This window comes from Geospiza fortis, unplaced genomic scaffold, assembly GCF_000277835.1.
Source record: "Geospiza fortis unplaced genomic scaffold, GeoFor_1.0 scaffold16, whole genome shotgun sequence".
Lineage (NCBI taxonomy): Eukaryota > Metazoa > Chordata > Aves > Passeriformes > Thraupidae > Geospiza > Geospiza fortis.
In genome coordinates this window covers 7,678,064-7,704,266 of record NW_005054302.1, presented here as the reverse complement: position 1 = coordinate 7,704,266, position 26,203 = coordinate 7,678,064, and the positions used below count along the sequence as shown (strand labels likewise).

The following is a 26,203-nucleotide window of genomic DNA, read 5'->3' as shown; positions in this document are numbered from 1 at the left end:
CCAGGCTGGGACTTCAATCGGAGCAGACTGATGTTTTGAAGCACTCTAGACCCATGGTCCCTTCCCAAATATATGATTAAATATTCTTTTCCAGTCATTCTTCTTTTTTTATTTGCATGCTATATTTTGCATCCCAAACCACCTGGAATGTCTTGCTCAGACCAGACCAGTATGTTTTACTCAGGTTTGGTTTTGAGTCTTCCATCTCCAGGGCTCTATAAAACTTTCTTCTTCCTGTAGGATAATATTAACTGGTGAGTCATCTGAGAGAGATTCATATGTTTTTCCTCATTCATTCCTCTTCTGGCTTTGTCTTGCTAGACTGAAAAGTCATCAGGGCAGGAGCATACTTTTAAAGCTTGTTTATCTTTCAAAACAGTTATTATTACTATTATGGTTATTAGAGTCTCAGGTATTGTTGACTGTGTGTAGTCAAGCAAAAGAATTTATGATCTGATGTGTACTGATGTGACTGCTAGTGTATTTATCCTTATGGGCTCAAAACAACCAAAATAGGAAGTAAGGAAATGGAAAATGCATTTTTCTCATCTGGAATCTACCCAATAAGGTCATGGAAAGAAGGAATTTCTAGGAAATGTGGATAACATTTTCTGAAGATGCTGGTTTTTTTCCTCTGCCCTAAACAACATGAATCACACTCCTCTCAGGTTATTAGCATAATCTTAAAAGAACTGTAATAGATGATGGTGATGTTATCACGTGCTTTTTAACAGCCTTGTTTCTAGGGAGAACAGGATTAACGCCATGAGTAACAATGTCCATTTTTGTAATCACAAACAAAATGCCCAAGAACCTGCAAGCTCATTTCATGAGCAGTGCCTCCAGATGGACAGGGTTGAAATGAGTAATAACAAATATGAGAACCTAAATAATCAAATCAAGTGTGGAAGCAATAACCAGGTGCTTGAAAATTGCTCCAGAATTATGAGTAAATATTCTTAAATCTGTCTCTCATTATACCATCACAGATGATTTGTTGATAACTTTGGAGTATAATTGCACTGCCTCAGGAGCAGGGTAGTGTGAAGAATCCTATCATTCTTTAGCTTTTGAGAAACTGACTTCTTGTGTTTCTTTATCTGTGTAAATGTCAAGTGCTGAGAACCTTTCTCTTTCTATAGGAGATGATTTTAGAGGTCTTTTCCAATGTTAGAAATTCTGTTATTGGATAATTCTAAGACAGAGTCTGTTTTCTTGTCTTTTATTTTTAAGGTAAACATCATTGAATCAGATAAAATTGGAGGTTGAAAACAGAGTAGCTTATTAGGCATTAGAGAAGAGAGGAGAAAATTGCATTAACTTCTTGACGTTTTCTAAGGGCAATTAAAACATGTCATATTTCAAGAATGACTTAAGAAATTCTACCTCACATTTAAATATTGCCTTAAATGTCTTTTGTCACAGTATTATTCAGGTGTCCTGTTATCAACATGGGGACCTGACTTGATAGTAAAATTATTCAGATTTTAAATAATCCTTGTGATTTAGTAAATTCATTACCTACTATTTTGTGTTCATTACAACTACAGCAATCTTTAACAGTTACTCTACTGTTTCAGATGTGTAAAATCCATGATTATGCCACACAGGTGTATTGGGTTTGCATAACAAGGAGTCATGCATGGATCAACCCATCCCAGCAGGCTGTTTCGTCATAGTGTTACTGATTTGGGTCAAGATAATTAGAATATCTGTAGTGCTTTCTGTAGGCTTTGAGGAAAAAGAAGATTAAATAATTTCAGTTAATGTGTGGCCTTCGGGAATGTTATCTAAGCTCCCTCTCTATATACATTATTATGTGTAAACTTGTACAGATTAAATAGAGTAATGAATCAAGACATCTATCTTGTCAAGTGTAGGTGGCAAACTCTTCACAATAGGAGGCACCAAGGAGTTCTTTTGGCAAAACTCTACTCAGAGCAGTCTACACCAGCCAGAGAGCAAGCTAACATTTAAGCAAAGTGAACAAACAGGGATCCAGTGCTCATCTTGTTGTAGTTAGCTGATGGGATGTAACCAGGATGACAGTACTAAAAACCAGAAATATTTCCCTGAAAATAAACTGCCCCTTGGATATCATACAATTCAAAATTCCTTATCTCCTCTGAAAATCTCATCCTGAGAATGTAATCCTTGAGGAGCTATTAGTTCTCTTAAGATGAAGGCAAAACATGCCATTTAGTCGAGTCATAAGTCAGAGAACCAACAGCAAAGCTTTTTATTCAGAGGGACAAATCATCTCTGGAAAGCTCTCACATAAAAACTTCAGAATATGTCCGTCCACTCTCATACCCTTTTAAAGGTTCAAATGAATGATGATAATGCTTATGATGTGGCACTGTTAATTAATCTATCGTGCGCCTCTTTTATCTCACTATTTTGGAAGAAAGACATGATAGATTACATGCCAGTTGCATATACACACTCTCAAAAAGTATGCAAAAGCTTTTCAACTTTGCCACGGGTCACATATTGGGTCACTGAGATAAATCCTGGCTAGAAGGGAACCTCAGTTGGCAATTCCCCATCATACCACACAAAGGTGAAATAATCAACAAGTTCATCTTCACTTAGTGTAGTGTGGGTTTAAAGAAATTCAGAAAGATTGGTGGCTCATGTAAAATTGTTCTGAGTGTGTAAGTTAAAGTCAAGGTATTAGGTGAAGTGCAGGAATCTAAAGAGAACTCCTAATTTCAATCTTCATGTTCAAACTTTCATTTTGTACTTCTCAGAATCACAGTGCCAGACCCCAAGAGGTGACTTTTCCTGTCCTCCTTCTCTGGCACAGAATCATTACTCCTTTTTGTCTCATGTTTACTTTCTAAGTATTATTTTCCTCTGTAGACCTATTAGCAATAGTTTCTCACAGGTCAAGTTTTTAGACCTTTAATGACTTGATGATCACTTTGGAATTTGTCTCCATGCAATCCATGGCTTGCTTCAAAAAGTATGCTCATTTCAGTACTTATTTGAATGAACGACTTCATTTTAAAAGTCCCAAATTATATTCCTGTTTAAATATCTAAGTGGGATGGAGTGCTCTTTTCTGCAATAACATGCTTGTTAACTCCAGTAAGCTTGAAGTTATTATCTACTATAATTCTACTCCTCTGAATTGCTGTCATTATCATAGAGCATTTGTACATCTGCTTTTTCCTATACTTCCCAGGTTTTAATTTCCTTTATACCTTTTTCCTTGTTATCTCATTTATTGCAAGCCTGTATTTTTTTCTTTCAGACAAGCAAAAGCCATGTATTCCTGTAAGGCTGAGCATAGTCATGAGCTGTCTTTCCCACAGGGGGCAATATTTTCCAATGGTAAGATTTGTTCTACATTACCTTACATGTTAAAAAGAACCTATAAAAAACTGAATTGTATTGCAAAATGGGGGTGTAATTCCCTTTTTAGCTCTCAGGTTTTGCCCTGATTTTTCAATTGCTCTTGAATAAATACCATCTAAATAAATATATGTAGCATGTATGGGATTTTTAACAGTGTTAAAAGTTGTGTATGTGCTTTTTTGCAGTGTATCCATCAGTGGAACCAGGCTGGTTAAAGGCAACTTATGAAGGCAAAACAGGACTAGTTCCTGAGAATTATGTTGTCTTCCTCTAGTAATCTTTAGTGGACAGCAATATCTTCATGGTATCCATGGTAACAAATAATAAGCACTATGATTTTTATCTGACACAGATATGGGATCAGCCCCTTAGCTGAGTGGTAGATTTCCTTCAGATGCTGCAGCTGCAGGTTACAGAGCTCCCTGACAACAGAACAGAATGTGATGAAACAGTTAACAGTTTCTGTGCTGAGGACGGTACTCTGTTTAAATAACTTCCATTGTTTGAAAAGGGTTGTTCTGTTCTTCCTTTATGGGTAAGGAACTCTAGAGCAATAAAATAAAAAAAAAATTGCTATTTAGCTGCAGACTTTCAGGTCTGAGGATGTTGCTTACAGAAATGTGAAATTTAGAGGCAATGCACTCTATGACATTTCTTATAATCTATGGTTTTTAATATGGAAAATCGTGGACTTTTTCATAATGTAAGTACTACTTCTATTCTGATCTGAATTCTCCCTTAGAAAACTTGATTCTAAAATTGATCCTAATCATTTCATATAAGAAACTACTTTACTGTAAATCAGAAGTTGGGACTTCTGTTAGTCATTGAGTTACAATATGGTATAGAATTTATACAGCTGATAATATCAGTTTATACACTGCCTGCACAGTGAATGCTCATTCAAAATGTGATATGTTTAATGAATGTTTCATTCAAATATTTAGTAGATTTCTTTCCTACTTTCTATATCAGCATAGATAATATTAACAACTTTTATTTCAATGATAATCATCATCTGGAAGATATTCTCTCTGTGTCCCAGAACATCTGTGGAAAACAAGGAGATGCTGAATCTGGACTGATTGGGAGTCATGTGAAGTGAGCAGTGAAAAACAGCAGTATGTTTTGAAACCTGAGATAAATTGTAACTCATTCTTTTTTCGTTGCAAGTAAGACAAATGACCTGTGAACTAGCCAATTTTATAAGCTATGAATGCTAAAAGCTCCATGTAGCAGTAAAACTACTTAGTGTTATTTCTCCTGACTTCTGCTAAAATATTTGACAAAGATTCTCTCCTTCCACAGAATAAAAAATCCTTACTTTTCAAAGGCGTTGAAAAGACCTATTGATTGTTCCTGGTAGGACTGAAAAGAAAAAATAATAAATAAAACCAAGTCAAAGAAAACCCCAGAAACCCTAAGTAGCTTTCTCAGTCTGAGCAGTTTTCTTGTACACCTTGAGGGAAAACATGCACTGCTTGCGTGGCTACTTACCATTCCTGATTGAAAACTGTGACATTTGACCTCCATCTTAGTATTTCTTCAACACCAGTGCTTCCAAAAGTATTCACTGGTTCATAGAACTATCTAGGCTTAGTTTCATAGATATGTCAAAGCTCAGTTCTTTCTTCAGTAGCAGAAATCAACATACAAACCATCTGTTGATTTCTAAGTTGTACACTGCTTGAAGAAAGTTTAAAGAGGAACTGCTGTTAGGGCTAAAAACATCAGTAATTTTTGACTTGCTGCTTTTTTCTTTCCATAGGCTTTTTCTTATTTAAATTGAAAAGTAAGATTCATTGCCAACACAAAGTAGCACATCAGAACTTTCTTTACTTATATGTAGTGCATTAATTGTTCAGAGCAGTTGCTGGATTTCAGGCTGGTGGCAGAATCCTGCAGGATCTTTCTCCTCACTAATTCAATTATTAAGTGATGATCAGAGAAAGAGAGAGGCTCAAAGAACATCTTTCCAAAAATTGTTTTTTCATAGAGGGAATCTGAGCAAGACTGGCTGCAGGCAGTTGAGGACAGACCCCAGGCATTAGTGACTGAGTGACCTGGGTTCTTTCTTCACCCTAAACAGTTTTATTAATCCCAAAACACATTTCACTTCATCTTAAATCCAGACTGTGCCCAGTGCATTGTGATGAAGGGTTGTTCCAAATGGCACTGGCAGAGAAGGCAGACTTGTGTGTGCTCATCTAATTTGCCCAGAGCAGATGTGATGGGAAGTGAAGGTCTTTCCTCAGCCAGTTGAATCTTTCTTCATTTTAAGGCAAGCCAAGTTTTCTTAGTCTAAGCTATGCCTGAGACTGCCTTTGCCCTGAGAAGATCAGCATGGTTTTGGTTGTGTTTTTGCTGTATTTCACAATCAAAAAGCTGTAAGCTATCAAAAGTTTTGCCTCTGGTGACCTTCCCAGGAAAAGTGCTGCTGCAGACCAAAAGGAACAGAAAAGGAAGCAGAACTTTGAACAGAGGCTGGGAGCCCAGCACATCTCACACAGGCAGAAAAATGCAGTAATCAGGGGGGAAAATCCCAGCTTCTGTCTCTTGCATGGGGTCAGTAGAAAACCTGTATTGAACATCCTTTGATGACTCCTCAGACTTCTTAAGGGCAATTTAATTGTTGTGAAATTCTTGAGGAATTATGAAATAGAAAATGTAAAAAATGTTTGCTCTTACTTGCTTTGTTCTAGCCTGATTTAAAAATAAGTGGGAAAAAAACCCTAAGCTTAGGTAATTTCACATCCCCTGTATATGTCTCACAATTCTCCAGTACTGTGTTTTGAAAGCAGCTGATCTGAGTGCAAGCTAGAGAAGTCAAATATGCCAAGTTCATTAAAATTTTTGTAAAATTTCCAAGTTCAGTTACAGATTAAGCAAGTAGAGCCTGTGAGGGGTGAGGGGAAGGTTGTAGAAAGACCTGGAGGAATCCCTGTGGAGGAGAGGTGTTCATGTGTTCCCACACATTCATCTCACATTAGACCAAAATTAGGATTGGAGAAGACAACTTCATAAGAAACTGGATTCCATTAATGTGCTGCTCACAGAACAAATCTGTGTTTTCCTCTGCAATGCTCTGCAGCTTTGTCAGGCCCTTCTCCCAAACTAGCCATAAATAACTTTTAGGTCATTTAGCTTTAAAATGGCATTTCAATCTGCAAAATGTTATCCCCGTTCTTACTTACAGTTAGCCACTCACTCTCCAGGAGTAGGGGTTTTCATTTTTGGAACTCTGTGGTTTTTCTTGTACTCTCCTCTGCAGCAGGTAGTAGCACTTTCTGTAGGGTCTCACTGCTGGGTTGTGGGTGCCCCAGCCCTTCCCTGCCTTTAAAGAGGGAGTCTGTCTCTACAAGAAGCTGAACAGTGAACCAGAAAGCTGAGTAAGTAGGGCTGCAAAGACTGAAGTGGGGTAGGGGGCAGCACCAAAGCTTCTCTAATGATGATACTCTCAGGCCTGACCAAAAATCTTTTCCGACAATAGCAAAGAAACAGAAATCCATATAACATCTAAATGGAGATAAAGTATTTTGATAATGCCTTACCAGACAATTAGGCAATCTGAATTAAATTAGTTCATAGTAGTGATTTACTATTCTTCATGGAAGTCAGACTCACTCTACAAGCAAAGGTTAAACACTTCTAAAAATTATTATTATGATTATTATTATTATTTTTATTACTATCCTTCCTAAAAGGATGCAGCAGGTTTGTTCCAAATATCACTGTAGAACTCAAGGTAGATTATACATGGTTGTTGTTGTTTGTCTTGTAGAAATAATGTCTGTACCCACAACATATAATTAGCCTTGTTTTTTCTTTGTTAAACATTTTGATACATGTTGCAGCACAACATGAATCAGATTAATAGTGTGAAGGATATATTGTATCATAGATATGTAAAATATATTAATATTCTATATTCACACTTTTTGTTAATGATGATAAAGATTACATTTTTAGTGTGTAATTCCTTTGAGTTCAGTATTAAAATGTCCTTGCCATATTTTGGCATTTAGAGTTATATGTAACAAAACTGTTAAATTAAACCATCATTATTACTTATGTCCCTAACTAATCTATAATGTTCATTGTACAATTATTTCTGGAAAAAAAAGATGCACAGATTTGCTGACGAGCACTATTCTATGATAGTAATAGTAACTTATTTTCCTTTTATATATTTTCTGGTGCTAATCTCTATTCTTTGCCTGTAATTGGATTGAATTGTAATGTGCCTTCAGGAAAGACATATTAGGAGAGGAAAAGCTGTAAAATTCTGTAGTTGAGAACAGTAATTACAACAACAAAAAAAAGCACTGTATGGTAGTAATTGGTTTGTTTGTTGTTAACTTTTCTCCCCTGGCCTATTTTCTACTTAATAAGATTTCATCAGAATAAATAATGAAACTAAAAAGCACATTGTTCTTGATATTTCTTTTCCTAAAGCAGAAGGTTGTGCAATTTTGGCTTGAGCAGCAAGAAGAGAAATCCCAGCTGGGGAGCACATCCTCCAGACTGGGATGGATCTTCTCCACTGATGGAAACTCTCAAAGTTCTAGTGAAGTCAAAAACAGACCTTTGTCAATTGATAGTGAAGGTTTGCTGGCCAGAAGCCCCTAGAAAGGAGGTGGAATATTCTGCTAATATGATAATCTATGACCCAGCTTGGCATTGTCCTTTCCTTAAGCAGAGGGGCCTGGATCAATTGTTCAGTGGCCAGAGATGAAAGCCATAGGCAACCTTAGTCTCTCTCTGGCTGGTCACAGAGCCCTGAAGATGGTGCTGCTGCAGCAGCATCCAGCCCATCCAGCTCCTGCTCCTGATTAAGTCGACTGTCACTCAGGCTTTGTCTGTACCCATTGGGAGGTCTCTTCTTTTTTTGTTTAAGATTTTGCATGGGCTTTGGGAGTTTGCTTTGTTTTGTTTTAGTAACATGCTTGACATCCGAATTCAGTCACTGAGGATCATATCTGTTCTTTAATTGTCCTGTGTGTGGCAGTGTTTAATAAGCCATTACATTATTCTTGTTGTTTTAAGTGCAGAGCACAATGCTCCAACCCTTGGATGCCTCAGCTGAAAGCTGTTTTGGCTCTGAAACTTCTGCAAGTGTTTTATTGGGAGTTGTCATCAAAGCTCTGGCACTAAACATAGCACCATTATTTCTGCAAGAGTTTCTGTTGGAGCAAAGGGCAGAACAGCTGAACGAGGCACATGGATAGTTTCAATTTTCAATCATATTTATGGCAATTTTGGAAGTATTAGAGTTTATAAGGGTTACTTTAGATACTATATGGTATTCTAATAGGAAAATATATACAATCAATAACTATATCTATTTAATAAAGTCCTACTAAATTATCATATTGAACTCTCTGTTTATTTTGTAGTGTGGTTTCAATAATTATCTGCACTCTGTATATATCTACATGTAAATAACTAGCATGACATGCATAAGCTGACTTTGCAGACATAATTCTATGTTGTACTTTACACTGTATTTCAAAAATTTGAAAAAATGTTTTTCAAAATAAAAATTCTTTATACACAAACTGGATTTTTATTTGTTTTAAATTTGGACTCTGGTTCAGCTTTTTCTTTTTTTCCAAGTAATAACACTTTGGTTCTACTTCTATCCATACCTGCATTTTAGAGTAACATTTCAGCCCTGAGAATGCTTTATGTAGATGGGCATGTGAATACCAGACAATAGTCTGTCATACAATGTCCTGATCACGTGGAAGTCTCCGAAGATGTGGTTTTTGAGGAAAAGAAAATGACAGCTTTGGATGCTATGTAGCAAGAAGCAGAGCCCTGGGAGGCAGAATCTGGCTGATGAGGTCTTTGCCTCTGGAATTCAGCAGGTGGATGGACTCAAGGGAGGGTCTTCCATGGGTCCATTCCAACAGCACTGCCAGGTGGGGGAAGCAAGGGAATGCAGTGGCCTCTGTAAGTTCCCTTGTATGCCCTCCCCAGCATCTCTCCAAGACTTTTTGCCTCAGTTTTTACAGGCCATGGGTTGGAGTTACAGCTGTGCCCCAGGAACAGGAGCTGTGAGGTGGCCTGCTTTGCCTTTTCTCTGAAGGAACTCACCAGAAACTCAGGAGACTTTAATATCCCTGAAGCAATCAGGCTTTGTTATTATACAGACTAAAAAACCTGTGTTTCTTAAACAAGATCAAACCAGCCAGATGATAAATTCTTTCCCTGTTCACCGTTTTTGGGCTTGGTCAGTGCAGAAAACTGCAGGAGGCCAGGGAGGATGGATACTGCTCCTGCACCCAGGGCTGCCAGCTGCCAGCTCCTGCCCCTGGCACACTCAGGCTGCTGTGCCTCCTGCCTGCCAGCCTCCTCCTGTGTGGGCGCTGTGCCCACAGCTCTGCCCAGGGGCACATCAGAGACAGACAGAAACAAACCACCAGTACCCTGGCTGTAAGTAAAAATGAGACTGTTGAGAAGCCAAGCAGCACGGGCCAGATGGAAAAAGAGTCTTTCCCTTCCGATGCTTTCTAGCGACTGCTCCGAGGTGAAACCTGTATTTCACAGCTCTCCTTGCTTGAGGATTTGAGAGATGTGGACTCTGCCAGGGTTCCCCTTGGGACCAAGGGATGCAGTTGAGCTGGCAAAGCCCCTTCTGGCTGTATTAGTTCAGCTGGAAAAGCCTGAGAAGTACAGGGGCTGCAGCAAGGGATTAGAGCTGAGCTGAAGCTTAGTGCCCTGACTTCAAGTGTAGAGACCCACCCCTGAATGAACCGTTCCTGAGTGTGGAACAATAGCAATGGAAGCTGTCACCATCACTCCCTGCAACACTCCCAGGTGCCAAGGGGGCTTTTGGGAAGAAGAGAAGAGCAAGGACAGATGCCCTGAGGCACCTGCCCTTCTCTGCTGACCTTTGTGCCTGGTGAGCTGGGCTGTGCCTGTGCCTGCATCAGCACTGCCACAGCTCCCTCTGGGACCAGCACTTGGGACTGGGTTCCCCTCCACTCCTGCTGGGGCCCATGAAAGCAGCAGTGTTAGGAGCTGGAAATGGCACAGATGCCCAGTTCTGCACTGTGAATAGGCACAAGAGGAAATGGAGAATATCTGCATGTTGATAGTTCATCAAAAATGACAGTTCATTACTGATTTGATGTTAAAAATCTGAAAAAAAAAGGTCGTGTTTTCTGTTAGAGTTTTCTGCTCTTTTCCATGGGAAAGGAGGCTTCTCAGCTTCAGAGCCCCTGATCTGCAGGAGTGAGTGAATGAACACTACTTTGGAGTCTAGACTAAGCTCTAAAATAGTTCTGATACTCATTTTCACAGTGTCCCATTTTACTTAACATCAGGGAATAACTACAATTTTTTTTTTTAATTTCCAGGAAACCTGTATTCTGTCTGACTTGCTATAGTTTGACATTTCATTGAACATTTAAATGTAAAAAGACTTAAATGACCACACTAACATCTAATTTAAAACTGTCAAGGGGTGGGACATCTGTGCTTCTTACCAGAAAGGATGAAGACACATTACCTGGTTGCATTAAAGCACCTTACCAGGAATGATTCTCATGTGTTTGGAAAAATGAGAATAGTATTTTTGGCTTTATTATTGATAAGGCTTCAATGTCAGCTATGAAGAAAGTGATGTGTGGAATTGCTTTGGTATAGAATGTGTGCTGAGATGAGCCAGGCTGGCCACAGCCTCCTGCCTAAAGAGGAGAAACTTCAGTGATCCAAGGAAACAGCATCGGCGTAAACTGAGCAGGTGGCAAAGTCAGTTCAGGTCCTGGTTCAGAACATTTTCTCATTAGTTTGGCATGATGCATTCCTTCAAAACCAACCTTTCTAACACAAACACTGCTCATTAAACATGGTAAATAAGGTATCTGTACTTTCATCTTTTAAAATTTTATTTCATGTTTGTACAACTTTTCCCGTGTCATTTGGATTAATCGCTGATAGAGAAACAAAGTATTGAAAGATATTCTTGGCTTCTTTTGCAATGCTTGGCTTCTTTTCTATTGTATTTATGGCAACAAGCTCAAAAGCTGAACTAACCTAGAGCAAGTGCCTTTGCCAAAGATCATGGTGTGCTTTTTTAATGTAAACATGCAGGGATTCATGGGAACATTGAGTGACCTCCACAGCCGGTACAGAAAGGAGTCTTAATTCACTTGAAAGTACTTTGGTAATTAGAATACATCTCTCTGCCAGTATAATTGAGGAACTGATTAGTTAGACCCAGCACGGGTGTATTTCATTTAAAATTACTGTTAATGGCTCTTGGGTGCCCTTAGAAGGGATCACAGTTCCATCTGAATGAAAAATATCAGCGATTTAGTTTTGTTGGTGGTCATGGCTTTTGTATTCCTACAAAAAAACCCCCACACATGCAAAGGGAAACACGCAGCACATCTGGATTTGGGGTATTTTCAGAACAAGGTTTGCAATGCTGTGCTCTGGCTATGGCAGCAGGTGGGGGGGCTGAGAGGGTGGGGGCTCAGCCCTGGGTGGGCTTGGGGCAGGGTGGGATGTGGACGGTGCCCAACATGTCACAGCAGTCACAGCACAGCAGAGCTCAGGGCAATGGGCTCCAGCCAAGCTCGTTTGGGGTCTCCATGTTGCAGAGATGACCATACACTCAGGCAGTCCTGGGGGAACATGTGCATGGTGCACAAGCAGGTGAGACAGCTGCACACTGGGAAGCCCCGTGAGAAGCCTTTCAGAGGACAATTCCCAAACCAGGCAGAAGGGGGATAAGAAACCTGAGCTTGATCCGTGGAGTGTTCCTCCAAATAAATTAACTGGCATGCAGGACACAACTGGTTCCTAGAATAGAGCACGTGCTGTTTGCAAGAGCCTCACCAGAAGGTAACAAGGGTTAGGGTTTCAGTGCACCTGAGCGGGGAGGCTGAACACAAACTGCTGGAAACAGAGACTGTGTAAGCAGTGACAACTGTGAGCCCTGAAGTACCCCAAAACAAGCAGGATGCCTCTCAGCAGGGAAAATCCACAAGAAGAAAAGACAAAAACCACACTGGGGGGCCCTGGTGCACCCTCCAGGGGCATCTAAAGAAATCAGGTAGATAGCAGAGACCTCAGAGATATTTAGGTGCAAATAAATTTTGCTGGGCAGCTGTGACGCAGATATATCCTTACATAAAACCTCATCTTAAACTGTCATTTTAAGTTTGTTATTTCCTGCTATTGCTGTTGCTTGAGGGATGCTTTTGTTTGGTCCTGTGAAGGGCTGTTTCTTTTCAGTAATTAGGACAAACTGCCTGCCTTTGATGGGAAATATGGCCATTCTGCACAATGTCCTTCTCCCCAGACCTTCCCTGAGAAACCTGCAGTGAATGCCATAGGAGTGTGTCACCCTCTTCCAGCTGTGATTTGTAACATTTCCAGATGGGCCCTTCTCCCTGTCCTCCCCATCCCCACTGAAGTTCAGACAATACAAAACAAACCAGCACAATTATTTTTACCCTCAGAGCAACACAGAACTAAGTCTGCGCCTACCAAACCCTTGCCTTAATATTTTTTCATCTTTGTTCAAATGATGCCTTGAAATATTTCCTAAATGAACTGGGACCAAATGTAAGCATGATCATAATAATGATATCTGTAAGCACATCAGCATGAGAAACTCACGTGAATATTGTGGCTTTTTAGCTAATTAGCTTGGCTGGATATTTTATATCCAGAAGGATAATCAAGACAGAGTATTTATCATGGTGTTATTTGTGTGAATATCTCACAAATAGCTCCTCACCTGAAGGCAGAAGAAACAAGCACAGCTCTTTCCCTGGCACACGTTTAGGTCAGCCTTCCCTGCAGGAACATCTGAGTGAGACAGTGGTAATACCAAAGCCAGTGCAGCCCACAGGGAGTGATTTAGGATACTGGACCTCCTCAGAGCATCACCTCAGCCTTGGCTCAGTTTGGTGCCTTCTCCAGGGCTGCAACACCTTCATTACTGACATAAAGGAAAGCAAATGATGGTTTCATCTGAATTCCCACACGGCAGCATCTCTGACACCATTTATTTCTTTCATTTAGATAATCACAAAATGTCAGCACTGCCTTCCCTGTGAGCAGGCAGCAATTATTGCTTTACTTGTTAGTATGTCTAAGAGGAAGCTCACTGTGCTGTGCAGAGATGAGTCAGGCACGAGAGCATCTGCATCATTGTGGAGTCTGAGATGTCACAATAAAAATCCTATCTCATTTAGGGGGACTCTCATCTGCTAAAGGTTAAAGCAAAACCTTCTGCCTCAAAGGGTTTAGACAGCCTATGTCAAATAATGAGTAATCTTATTTTATTCTTTATACCCTTCTATTACCATGTCTGTTAAAAAGAATAAAACCCCAAACTATCCTTGAGCAAAAGAGGCGTGCATTGAGGCTGAACTGGGACAGAGCAGACACATAGATATAGATATAGATATAGATCTATAGATAGATTATAGATCTATAGATTACATATATAGATATATATCTATGTATAGATACATATAAATATATAGATAGATATATGTATGCACACACAAAGCTATTCCACTCAATCCTGAGGAACATCATTGTGTAAATGAATAATGGGGGCCTAAATAAAGGTACCAATGAAGATCTGCTCCACTGCATATTTAAGTATTCTTTCACTTTGACATCTTGAAGTTCAAGTGTCTCAGAGACTTTAAGACTATTTTCTGCTGTGTGCTAGCTGTTAATAGAATTTCCACGTAAAAGAAATTAATGTATTTTTGTACTGACTAAATTCCTTCCCCAGTTGTTTTATACTGCATGGAATGCTTAAAACTAAATTAATTTGGAAAATGAATCATCTGTGCGGTAAGTCCCAGTGCTGTTAAACTGTGATGTGTACATGGAACACTGGTAACATCCAAGATATCAATTGACAAGAATGAGGACATTCAGAAATGAAACTGCAACATCACTTTCAAGATGGTCTGTATTACATGGAAATTATGTCCATGAATATTGGCGTTGTTGGCATGACTAATCCTTCTCTGAGGGCACACTAACACTTCAGCACATCCTTAGCAAGGGGTGATGTCTACACCAGCAGTCCAGTTTTTGCCAGTATTTCCTTGGAACAGGAAAGGAGGGGGGTGGTCTCTCCTGTTGATGGAGCACCACCTGGCATTTCCCAGCCATTCTGCCTGTGCCCCTCACCAGGCTGCAGCTCCCACTCCTTGCCTGTTGCACACCACATCACAAGGCAGTGGGGTGGGAAGCAAAACACATTAAGGATGAGGGAAGGATCACCTGAGCACTGGAGTCAGTTCCTTAAAAGCCAGGGGTGATGTGCCCTGTTGGTGCAGCCAAGGAAAGGTTGCACCAGTCCAGGTCCATGACCAGCAACAAGAAAAGCTCTTCTCCCCCATGACTGAGGATCCCAGGATGGATGGATGGTGGATGGATGCATCCTGCAGTGTGCTGCATCTTGCACCTCAGAGGGCAGATCTGGCACTGATCAATTTGGCAGCAGAAAGCTCCAGCTCTTGCTGTGGACTGGCTCTGTAAAGTCCAGGGACAATTTATTCTGAAACTCTGGCTTTTAAATAATTACAAATTAATGATTACCCAATGTGTAGGCTGCTGTGCTAATGGTGTCTCTACTCAGGTGTATTTTTGCTGATCCGGACCAGCAACGCCATGCCAGCACCTCTTCTCCCACAGTGCCACGGTCTGTGCTCTCACATCAACATCTCTTGCTAGTGCTGCTGTGCTTGGACGTTCTGCACTGCAGGGCAGGCTTTTTAATAAACTTTCCCTTTGTATGTGTTTATGCCAGGAGATCAGGAAGGCATTGTAATTTATTTTGAGTTTTGATGCTTCTATTGGCTGGCAGTTTGCTTCAGTTTTGATTAAAGTCACAACCTTCCATGTAAGAATAAATAAAGATATAAATAAGTGATTAAATAAGTTTTTTTTGTGTCCTGTCTTGTAGAGGGTTTGAATGGCAAAAAATGTGGAAGACAGTTCTGCCCCCCCCCACACACGCACCCTTTCCCAGCCATACAGGTTTGAACTCAGTGACTAATCAGTGTTTATTGTCTCTAACCTGGAGGTGCTGAAGTATCCCCCCAAAATCAGCCTCCCAGCAGCTGCTCTGAAGGACTGCAGCACAAGTGGCTCCACCAGCCTGGTTCTGGCAGCTGCAGCCCCGTGTCCAGTGACAGCAGTGTCATTCTGCAGCTTTAGCTTCCACTCGGTCTAGAGGATTTTTGTACATCTACTGAAGAGTTAAACACTTCTCATACTACTACAAAGCAAGCACACCCCCAGTTTATTGGACATGACACAATGTCGCAAGACAACACCTTTGCAAAAATATTTGAAGCTATTATTTCAGTTGTACAAATACAGAGATGAAAGCTCCTCAAGAGGAAAATACAGAAATCTTATACAAGTCTTTTTTTCAAATAATAAAAATAGCAGCAAAGCATAAATTTTATGTATCATGATCCTGAATATTAAATACAGAGAAATATGAAGATCAGTCCAAAGATGTCTCAAAATTAAGGATTATTTGTCTTTCTACAGATTTTTTCCATTAAGAATTACAAAGACTCTACAAAGTGTTAATGTATTACACATCCAAGAAACCCATTGGGAAAAGCAGGTGTGTTGAAGGCACAGGAAGGAGGGGAGATGAAATAAATGTTTCACAAATATTTGAAACTGGGATTTAGATGCTGTAAGAAATTCAGAAACTTCATCAGAATATGCATTCCAGGAGTACCCAGCTTTGGTTTGCGCTTTTCTCTATCATGTAGTTTTTCTTAAAATTAATGTCTGTCTTCAGGGAATGCTTTTAAGGATACTTTAAGTGGAAAACTTCATTAAGTAGTATTTTCAAAATTTCAGATGTTTGGAGTTCTTATTTGTTTTTTGTTTGGTTTTTATTTTTGTTTTGTTTTGGGTTTTTGTTTTGTTTTTTGGTTGTTTTTTTTTTTAATGTCAGAATTGTGCAACATTTTGGCTGTGGGCAGCCAAATAGATGCATGACCTGTATTTTGAAGCTTGAAAATGGAAGCAGTTTCTGTCTCCCAGTAAAACCTAAGCTGGTTGTAGCCATCACTAGGAACTGTTTCTAACAACAACTGGGGATGTGAGCGTGCAAAATTATTGTAAGAAATGAACTGGCCAGTGCAGTGTGACTGTACTGTAAGCTGAGGTTTAGGATACAAAACATCTAGCTTTTCAAATGAAAAGCCTTGACATCCTCAGCTGCCAATGCTTGATGTGTGGTGATGACAGTGCCAAAAGATGATTATTCCTATCCGTTGTGTGTAATGCCCCATAGGTGAGCTGAGAGCCTGTACTGACAGCATCATGTCACAGTTTTTTCTATTTAACAGCAGTAAATTTTTGTCAAGTGTGTTGTCCTTTGTCTACAACAGAATATGCCATCAAAATCCATGTTTTACTCTTAGGAATGTTGCTGGAATCTGGAGAAATGGTTGGGAACATATTAACTGCAGGTGGACAGGTATTTCTTTTTCAAATACTCTCAGTAAGATCACATCCACACCCTTGTGGACTCATATTGCCATGCACATGTTGGTTCGGTGCTTCCCCTATTCATGCTCCATATAGCCAAGACAGGCCTACCAGAATAAATCAATTTCTTTGAGCAGCACCATGATGAGAACATTGTTCTCGACTGGAGATATCGCAGATTAGAGTCCCACACTGGACATCACCCAACAATACAGGCTATGAAGTGTAACAGCATTCCTACATTCCCATCCAGCATATGGAAAATAGGCCTCTGAGAGAACTGTACATCCCTGGAATGAGCAGCTTATGGTGATGCTCATATAAATCTCAGCTGTATAAGACAAAGGTCTCTGTACTTCACTGCCCAGTTTTTTCTGATGCAATGTCAAAGGTGATTATTATGCTCCCTACCTGCTTTTCATTCAATCTAGCCCCTTGTTTGAAGCTCAGTGATGCAGTGTTCTGATTTCCTGACAATGATTTATTTCTTTTTTTTCCTCCACAAATGAAAAGGAGATTTTAGTCATGAACTGGCTGGGTAGGTATTTGAATTGAGTGTGGGAAAATGCAATAGAGTGAGACTATTTAAATGACACTGTGAGAACTTCCTCACTGATATGCCTGAATGTTAAATTGGTGGAACTATTATACCCATAGAGGTGAAAAGGTAACATAGTTTTCATGGTTAGAAAAACATGATCTATGACTAAAAGGCTCGTGATGGTATTTTTATAATGAGCCCACCCCACACCAGCAAGGAATTGAAGTGTTGCCAGTTTTAAAGAATATACTAGAATTAAATGAAAGCTCACCACTATCTGATGTCCTCTATATACGCTTAAATGCCCCACACAGAGCACTGTGGGCTCAACCCAGGGAAAACAATTCCTAAATGTGAGCAAAAAAATCATCAAAGGAGCAGCACTGCTCATATATTTGAAGTTATGCAACTGCTGCATAGTTCCAAGAGCACTTAAAGACTACTTTCTGTGTGTTATTTATTTTCTCTTTAAGGTAAACACACAGATAAATTTTAACTTAGTTATTAATATCTGTGCAGTCACCTTTTACTGCATGTTCCTGTCCAAGCATCTGAGAAGCTACAGTACCATTCTGCATGCAAATAACGTCAATCTAATAAATTAACAGCATTCACTGAAAAAAAGAAAAACAAGTAAATTTTAAACCAAAAAATACCTAAAATATTAGAGTTTTTTTCCTTTTCATCTTCCAAGGGAAAAAGAGAACTAAACTAAAAGCAAATCTCTGTTCAAGTCAGGTCACCATGACACAAAGCAGTACAAACCAATAAATCCAGCAATGCTGACAGTCCAGCCTGGCAGTATGCTCACAGGCTTCTGAGCCATGGAAAGTTGGGAGGGCTTTGGATATTAGCTCTGTGGCTGCAAGCTGACTTCTCGGAATGAAAGAAAGGTCAGCCTGCCACAAACAGCATGTAAGACAAGAAATATGTGCTCAGAGTTGCCCTGCATGGGGGGAGTGCAGCCCCATCCTCTACTGCTCTGCAGGTAAACCAACCTTAATTTTGGGCAGGGAGGAGAGGAAGGAAGGATTCCTGTAGGATTCCTACTGTTCATGTTACTGGCACATCACTGGTAACTGAGATGAATATTTGCGTATAGGTAGGAACACAGGAAAGCAGCTCACCTTCCCAGCAAAGGTAATGGAGAGAGCTACTTGAAAAAAAGAAAAAAAAAACAGCTAAGGTACAAACAAGGCATTGACTGTCAGAAAACACAAATTTAGGTCTCACTTTCAATGAGGAAGTTTATATGTTGCACATATAGCACAAGAAAGTGTAACCCCAGTGCAGCTGAAGAAACAGCTGCAGATCAGAAATTACTATGTATATTTATTTTGCACACATATAACCAGGATATTTCAAAGTGCCATGAAATCAACTGAAAGCTTCTCAGAGCACATTTCCCTCTGTCATGGACTAGGTATTAAGGAATCCACATTCCTCCACCCCTAAAGGCTGGTCCCAACTGTAGATACAGCTGAGATCTTTGAAAACATGAGCCAAGTGTTTGATCTTTTGTGTTTCTTGGACCACAGCAAGCACTACTGCAGAGCAGCTCATAGACAAAGAGAACAGCTTGCAGAGGCTGGAGGTCTTACCTCTCCAAACACAGGTGAGCTGCCATGGCCAGGCACTTCAACCTGCAAAACATTATTTAAAAGCCATAAATACGATACCTGCACAGAGCTGAAAGGAAACTGATGACTTCATGGGCTGGTTTGTTTGCTTCGCTCAAGCAGCCACAGAAGGTAATGCTGAAGGGCTTTGGTCAAAAATACTCAACTGCACAGAACAGGAGAGGCTTAACTTCAGACACAGCCTGCATTATTCAGTGCATGAAGAACTTTTAGTCATAGCTTGAAACAAAACCCTGTAGAAGATGGCTGGCAAGCTTTCTAATTAATACAACAGGTTTCATACTTTTAAAATGTAATCAGGCACATCATAAATGTCAGAAAAGAAGAAAAATTCATCTGCTGAAACCTCTTATTCCTAGTGTATAAACACACCATAAGAAGATCCAGCATTCTGCCTTGCTCAATATATTGAGAAGCATTACAAGATGTCTATTTAGACCTATTTGTAAAGCTCAGGTCCAAAATACTTTGCTCTTTAGAAAACTATTAAAGGACATAAGCACATACAACTATAAAACCTTGTATTCAGTAAAAAAAAATCAAGTAATTCCTCTCTGAACATTGCTGCAGGGTTGAAAAGTCATAGTACACAAGATTTCTGTAGGGAAGGAAGAAATCAGGTGTATTGATCGATGTCCACAGAATCAGTCATCTAGTTTGGAAAAGACCAACCAAGATCATTGAGTCCAAGCTTTGACTGATCTCCACCTTGTCAACTAAACCACAGAAGTAAGTCCAGTCATCTCTTGAACACTTCCAGGGATGGATGCTTAACCACCCTTTCAATGAAGAAATTCTTCCTGATATCCAACCTGAACTTCCTCTAGAACAGCTTAAGGTCACATCCTCACCTGCTGTCAGTTGTTACTCAGGAGAAGAGGTCGACCCCTGACCCTCTGACCCCACCTGGCTACACCCTCCTTTCAGATGGATGTAGAGAGTGATGAGGTCCCCCTGAGCCTCCTTTTCTCCAGGCTGAACACCCCCAGCTCCCTCAGCTGCTCCTCACAGCACTTGTGCTCCAGACCATTCCCCAGCTCCGTTGCCCTTCCCTGGACACGCTCCAGCCCCTCAATGTCTCTCTGCACTGAGGGGCCCAGAACTGAGCACAGGATTGGAGCTGTGGCCTCAGCAGTGCTGGGTACAGGGGGACGGTCACTGCCCTGCTCCTGCTGGCCACAGCCTGGCTGATCCAGGCCAGGATGCCATCGGCCTTCTGGGCCACCTGGGCACACCCTGGATCATGTTCAGCTGCTGTTTGCCAGTACCTCCAGGTCCCTTTCCACTGTTCATAGTCTCTACATAACCCAGAGAAAATGACAATATCAAAATGGACATTAAAGGCTATTCTATAATCTGGGCCTATTGCTGGAACTTTTTTTCAAACTTCAGACAATCACATAATGATCACAGGACTTTCAGACTTATAGCAGACACAATTACCCAATCATTCTATCTTGTGTAGTGAATTCATCATGGCCACGAACTTTTGGGAATTTTTTTCTGTGAGTTAGAGGCCTTTCAGAAATACAATTTGAGAATGTTTTTAAGCTTTGTTATCTATTCCCAAAAGGTATCTTTTTTTTCCTTTTTGATTATGCCTTTGAGGCAAATGTAGTGCATTTCAGACTAATCTGCCAAGTTTATGGGACACGGTGACATGTCAGCCACTTAGGGATTGAGTAAAACACAGATGTAGGCAGATTCATGCATTCCTAAGGCAAACATACTGCCTGATCTGTCGTCTAATTTCAAAATTAGAGTGATGAGAAGTAATTTTTAGTGTGGGAAGTTTCTGTTATCAGTTTAATCTAAACAGTAACATAGACGGTCTGCTTACTCGGTGATAAATCGTGGCAATACTTCAATTCCAAAAGAATGCATGGAAATACAGTTGTTACATGAAAGTGGAATGATTGAAATTGATTTTTTTACTGAAAATCACATTTACTGAATGCAAACACAAAATAAAGAAAAAAAAACTTCAGGATGTAGAAATAAAGATTTTTGTGCTATTTATTAAAACATAATTGCTTTAAGGATCACAGTTGAAAGTCAGACTGTATGGAATATCAAAGACATTGCTTTCCTGGGCAGTTAGAAATGACAAAACTTGTCCACTAACACAAAAGTCTGTCTATACCACTTTATCTAGGGTCACACATTTGCACCAGCTCTAGTGGGTTTTGTACTGCTATGTGGGGATCTCAAAAATGCTCTTATTCCCAGTTGTAATGTAGATTCTTCTTCATTGGCTTTAGAAAATTATGACCAGTAAGGACACCTTGAGACATTCCTGTACTTGTGAATTGTCCACAGTTTTTTCAAGAACCAAGATGTAATTTTTACCAACAAGCAACATCACTTATACGTTTAATGAGGGGCACCCTGATTTAGCTGGAGATACTGAACTTGTATTCCAGGGGCCTTTGTTCATGTGACAAGGATATGCCTGTACAGACCAAGCTACACATCACCAGCAGGACACAGTCACACAATGGGGACATCTAACAAGCCATGGGCAAAAGCAAAAGCATAAGGCCAGAAGTATCCAAACAAGACTCACAATTTCCTATGTTTACATATCATTTGTAATGACTGGCAAAATTTGTCATATTTTAATAGATTCATAAATTCTTCTTAAGGTTTATCTGTTTCTCTGTTGTTTGAATATATCTACAATTTACTGCCTTAAATGCATGAGTTGCTTCATAACCGTATCAAAGGAACAAACACCACCACATTATAATTTTTCAGTTGAATATTCATTTCTATGGTAAAACATGTCATTCTTCTTGAATATATAAAGCTAATTGAGTCCAATTCCTTTTTTACAGTTACCCCATTTATAATGGCGTGCTTTTAAAACAGAAAACATGTAGCTCCAGTAAATCATACTGAAATGAGTCTGATGTGTATCAAAATGTTTGCAGTCATATTTTCCATTTCTTTTTGCATCTGATCTCACTATAATTTGATGGTAATGGCTGATTGAGTGTTCAGCAATGGAATTCAAAACATTAAGATTATTAAGAGTTGCAGTCAGTGAAAACATCTCTATTTAAAGCTTCTGAAATACAGAATGTAAGAGTTGATGAATTTAGGATTACAGCTAAGTGATTTAGCTTTAGTAAGTGCCGAACTTTTAAGGAAAAATAACACAAACCAAAGCTTAGTGGGTTTGCATACACATTACTTCTGGTGTAATACGCACTGATATTTTCCTAAACTTTCTGATTTTTGAAGAAGAACTCCACTGAATGATGCAGAAAACAGTATGCTGGATTAAGAGTTTCAATGCGACTGTGTGTTTAGCACATTATTTTTTTCTGATGGCATTGCAGTAATAAAAAGTAAAATATCCATAAGAAAATGTGGGCAATATTTATTTTAATTCCTCCAAAATCTTACATTATGCATGTGCCCATGCACACACTGTGCTAAAGTAAAAATTTTGCACCATGTCATACCAGAAATTCAAGAGCGTGCAATGTGTAAGAAAAATGTATAATTGTTGTTAGAAATCTGGAAAGTCTATTCACTGTCATTCATACGTATATCTAAAAAGCAGCTTAGACAAGTTTACAAAACATTTCTTATGACTGTTGTGATTTTTGCAGTTAAGGAATCAGGAACTTACAATATGTACATCAAGCTTGAATGGCTTGTGTATGTTACAGGTATAAAGCAGTCGGCAGGGTAAGTATGTCAAATATGCTGAAGTCCTGACAATGCAAAATCTTGACCAAAATAAACAAACAAAGAATGACCCAGGTATCATCTCTGTGATAAAAGACATTTCACTTCTTGTGAAAGAGAAGAGGTTTCACCATCCCTGCTAGAATCTTGGGTAGCTGTGCAGCAATCACTTCTGACATCATCTCAGGGAATTCAACGCTCAATGCACGGGACTGGAGAAATGTGTTCAAACAGAAGAGATGGAGCTGTTTCACCAGCTGGATTTGATAAAATACAAACATGATCAATCAGACTAACAGTAATGCAGCCAAATAAACATGCTGTCAATCACTTATATATTCATCAGCCAACATCATTCTATACCTTACTCTGTCCTTTCTTGAATCAGTAATGAGGGTACTTGTCAGACCCTATTAATGGCAAAAACCATACATACAGCTATGGCAAGTCATATAAAACCACTGCTTCACTAATATTACAAAGTAGTATCACCCTCACTCAAGACATATGTGACAAATAATGGCAACTACTTAACAAGCTTTCAACCTTTATCTTATTCTCACACTCACATGTGCTTTGGTCACTACCTGCTATTTAAACACTGTTTTGAGAGGCAGCATTTACTACTTACCCATGAGCTTTGCCATGGTTTTCATTATGATCATAACTATGTTTGCTGCAAACACTGAACTCCACAGACTCTAATCCCTTGAAAGCAACTGCTTGACATGTGATCATTACACCTCTTCTAGCCTCTCTGAGAGATTCCAATTTTTATGTCAGACCAGTGACCATTATGTTGTTAAATATTGGACTATTTCTGCTACTTTAGGCTTTAACATCACACAATCTCTCCAGTGTGATGATTTTTCTTTTCCTTGCATCTCCCATCACTATCAGCCTGAGCTGAAACAGGACTTGAATGAAGATACTCTATGGATCAAATACCACTTTGTTACTTTGCAGCAAGCCTCCCTCCCTCTTTCTCTTCCTCACAGGTTATTTTACTGTATGCATTTAAAAGGAAGAGACTGAATTAAAATAAAATGCAGATTTGCTGAGTTCTGAAGAATACAAAGATGCAAAGATCCTGTCCACCTTGAACTCCTTGGGAGCTCCTCACAACCAACATTGAGTTTAAAAGTGTCCAGGGCATGGTATCTAGAATTGATGAAGATTACTCAATTTCCAAACCTAGACAGATACTGAAAAAGTGATATAGAATATCTAGAATATCCACATATAACCAGTGGAACTAAGGTTGGAAAGCCAATCTTGGTTGCCTTTCACTAATTCTTAGTAGTCTGACTTTGCAACTTGAACTGCCTCTTCCTCACACTATTTTCCTGAACAAGTATACATGTGCTCACACACACATATACACCACCCCTACCCAAGCCCACAGTTGTACTGGTTGTATTACACTAAAAATGAAACAAAATGGTAGCACTCTAATGCATGTTTCACAAATACTTTGATGTGGTATACCACAAAATATGTGCACCATACAAATATTGATGTTGAATATATAGCTATCTATTGACACAAATATACACAATAAAGGAATTTTTTGTGTGTTCTTCTGTTGTTTAGCAATGCTGATGACTCCCTTCCATAGAATTACTTTAAAGAAATTTCTTCCTACATAAAGAGCAGAAAGCATTAACAAATAAACTTACATCATGCATGGAATCCATCAGTTTTGTAAGTTGATAGAAACGCTGTGAGTTGGCCACAACGCCTTTCTGGCGCAAACCAATTGCCTTCACCAGTTCTCTGATGTAGCTTGTTCTCATCTCATCAAATTGGCTTTGACTTCTTAGACCTTCCAAAGGAACTAAAAAAAACCAAATCAGTTGGGCTACAATTTACTCTGAAGGCAATGAAATTTAAAGTACAGGAAAAATTTACAGTGTTTCATGCTATACAGTGCAATTCATTATTGTGTGCCCGGTACTTCTTCCCCTTCAGGAGTTATTCCAAAACCAGTGATACAATTAGTTAAAAGGATATACCAGGAGCAATCAATTCATTTTGCTAATTGCCTTATGTCTAGAAATATCCCTAAGTTTCAGTTACAGTTCAGTGTTAGCTGGGGAAAAAAAAATATGGCTTAAAGAACCACTCCTGTCTGAGGAAACACGTTATGGACTGATCCATGTTTACCCTGCTGAGGGTCTGCCCTCTTCACAGCAAATCTGTGGTAGAGAGATCTAGCTGGAGTGCTTCAAAATGGAGTCAAGGAATGAACTAACAGCTCTAAAGCAGTGCAGACAATAAAGCTGCCAGGGCTCAGACCTCCTGTTTGAACCTCTTTCACTTAATAGAACTGATCAGAGACTTACAGGTGAACAGCTTTTTAGAAAAATGAGCAAGGAGGAGAAACTGGTTGAACTCCCTATTCTCTTAAAGGTCAGGTGTGAGAATCAAAATGAGGCCATGGAGAGAACATTAAGAAAAGGACCTGTTAGTAGTTGCTAGTGATAAGTGTCATGGAAAAAGAATACCTTAATTTTCAAAGCCTGGATGATTCTGGACATTTCTTTTATAGAGAACTAAGGAATGTTTTCATATAAAATGGCTCTGATGGAGTTTAGGGTTAGATGGAAGTTATCCTTGACTTACATCTCCAAACCAGCAATTAAGTCTTTATATTTCCCCTGCAAATTAATTTTGAAGGTATCTTCCATCAATGAATGGCCTTTATCCTCTGAATCCTGAAAAAGACAGTCACATTCCTGCCTAATGACAAAAGCTCCTTGTAGCTATCTATTTGAGCTGCTCCCTTCCCCTGAACATGTGTCAAGAATGAGGATAGTTTTTATTCAGTGGCATGAACCGAGCCAAAATCTTATGTAACAATATTTCGAAATTCCTTTAAATCAGAAGTCTGGAAAGCATTACATTTAAGCCTCAGCCTCAAAGAAAAAACCGTAAAATCAAATATAATGTTAAAACTTAGGCTGGGAGTCCATTCAAAATTAGAAATGTATGAAGACTGACACTCCGTTTATTTCAAATTATTGTTGCTTTGGAATTATCTAAAAATGTCAAAACCAGTTCATCTAAATAATAAATTGAACAGAAGACACAATGAGAGACTAAAGGATTAGACTTGATTTACTGTTAGTACACAAAAGATTGAAATGGCTGTATTTTCACAACTGAAGTAGATTAAGATGAACATCATGACTAAAATAAAAGTAGTCTTAAAACACCTTAAAACAACAACAAGGTTATATAGCTTTTTGAAAATACTTTTGTGGAATCATATTTATACAGTACCAAATGTTTACTAAATGTCTGAGCAACAACTGTTAGGTGTGTTCCTTTTCCCAAAGATCTGACAATTTTTTTTTCCTATTAGACAATAAATGCAGGAGAGAACAAAAAGCAAAACTCATCAGAACAGGTAGAAATTCTTTTTTTTTTTTTACGTGATTTTTTT

At 39.2% G+C, this 26,203-nt stretch overlaps 2 protein-coding genes across 2 annotated transcripts in view; one reads left to right on the top strand and one right to left on the bottom strand.

Annotated features, from left to right (window-relative positions):
* Positions 1 to 8,921, top strand: part of ARHGAP42 (Rho GTPase activating protein 42) — a 112,615-nt gene extending 103,694 nt beyond the window's left edge. The window contains exons 22-23 of the mRNA XM_031066018.1: positions 3,260 to 3,339; positions 3,549 to 8,921. Coding sequence (XP_030921878.1) covers positions 3,260 to 3,339; positions 3,549 to 3,637 — 169 coding nt within the window. The 3' untranslated portion in view covers positions 3,638 to 8,921. The remainder of the gene's footprint in view (positions 1 to 3,259; positions 3,340 to 3,548) is intronic.
* A 12,127-nt stretch (positions 8,922 to 21,048) lies between these two features.
* PGR (progesterone receptor) overlaps positions 21,049 to 26,203 on the bottom strand; it is a 30,437-nt gene continuing 25,282 nt past the window's right edge. Inside the window, exons 6-7 of the mRNA XM_031066101.1 lie at positions 24,435 to 24,592; positions 21,049 to 23,012 (exon numbers count right to left, since the gene is read on the bottom strand). Of these exons, the coding sequence (XP_030921961.1) occupies positions 22,857 to 23,012; positions 24,435 to 24,592 (314 nt within the window). The 3' untranslated portion in view covers positions 21,049 to 22,856. The remainder of the gene's footprint in view (positions 23,013 to 24,434; positions 24,593 to 26,203) is intronic.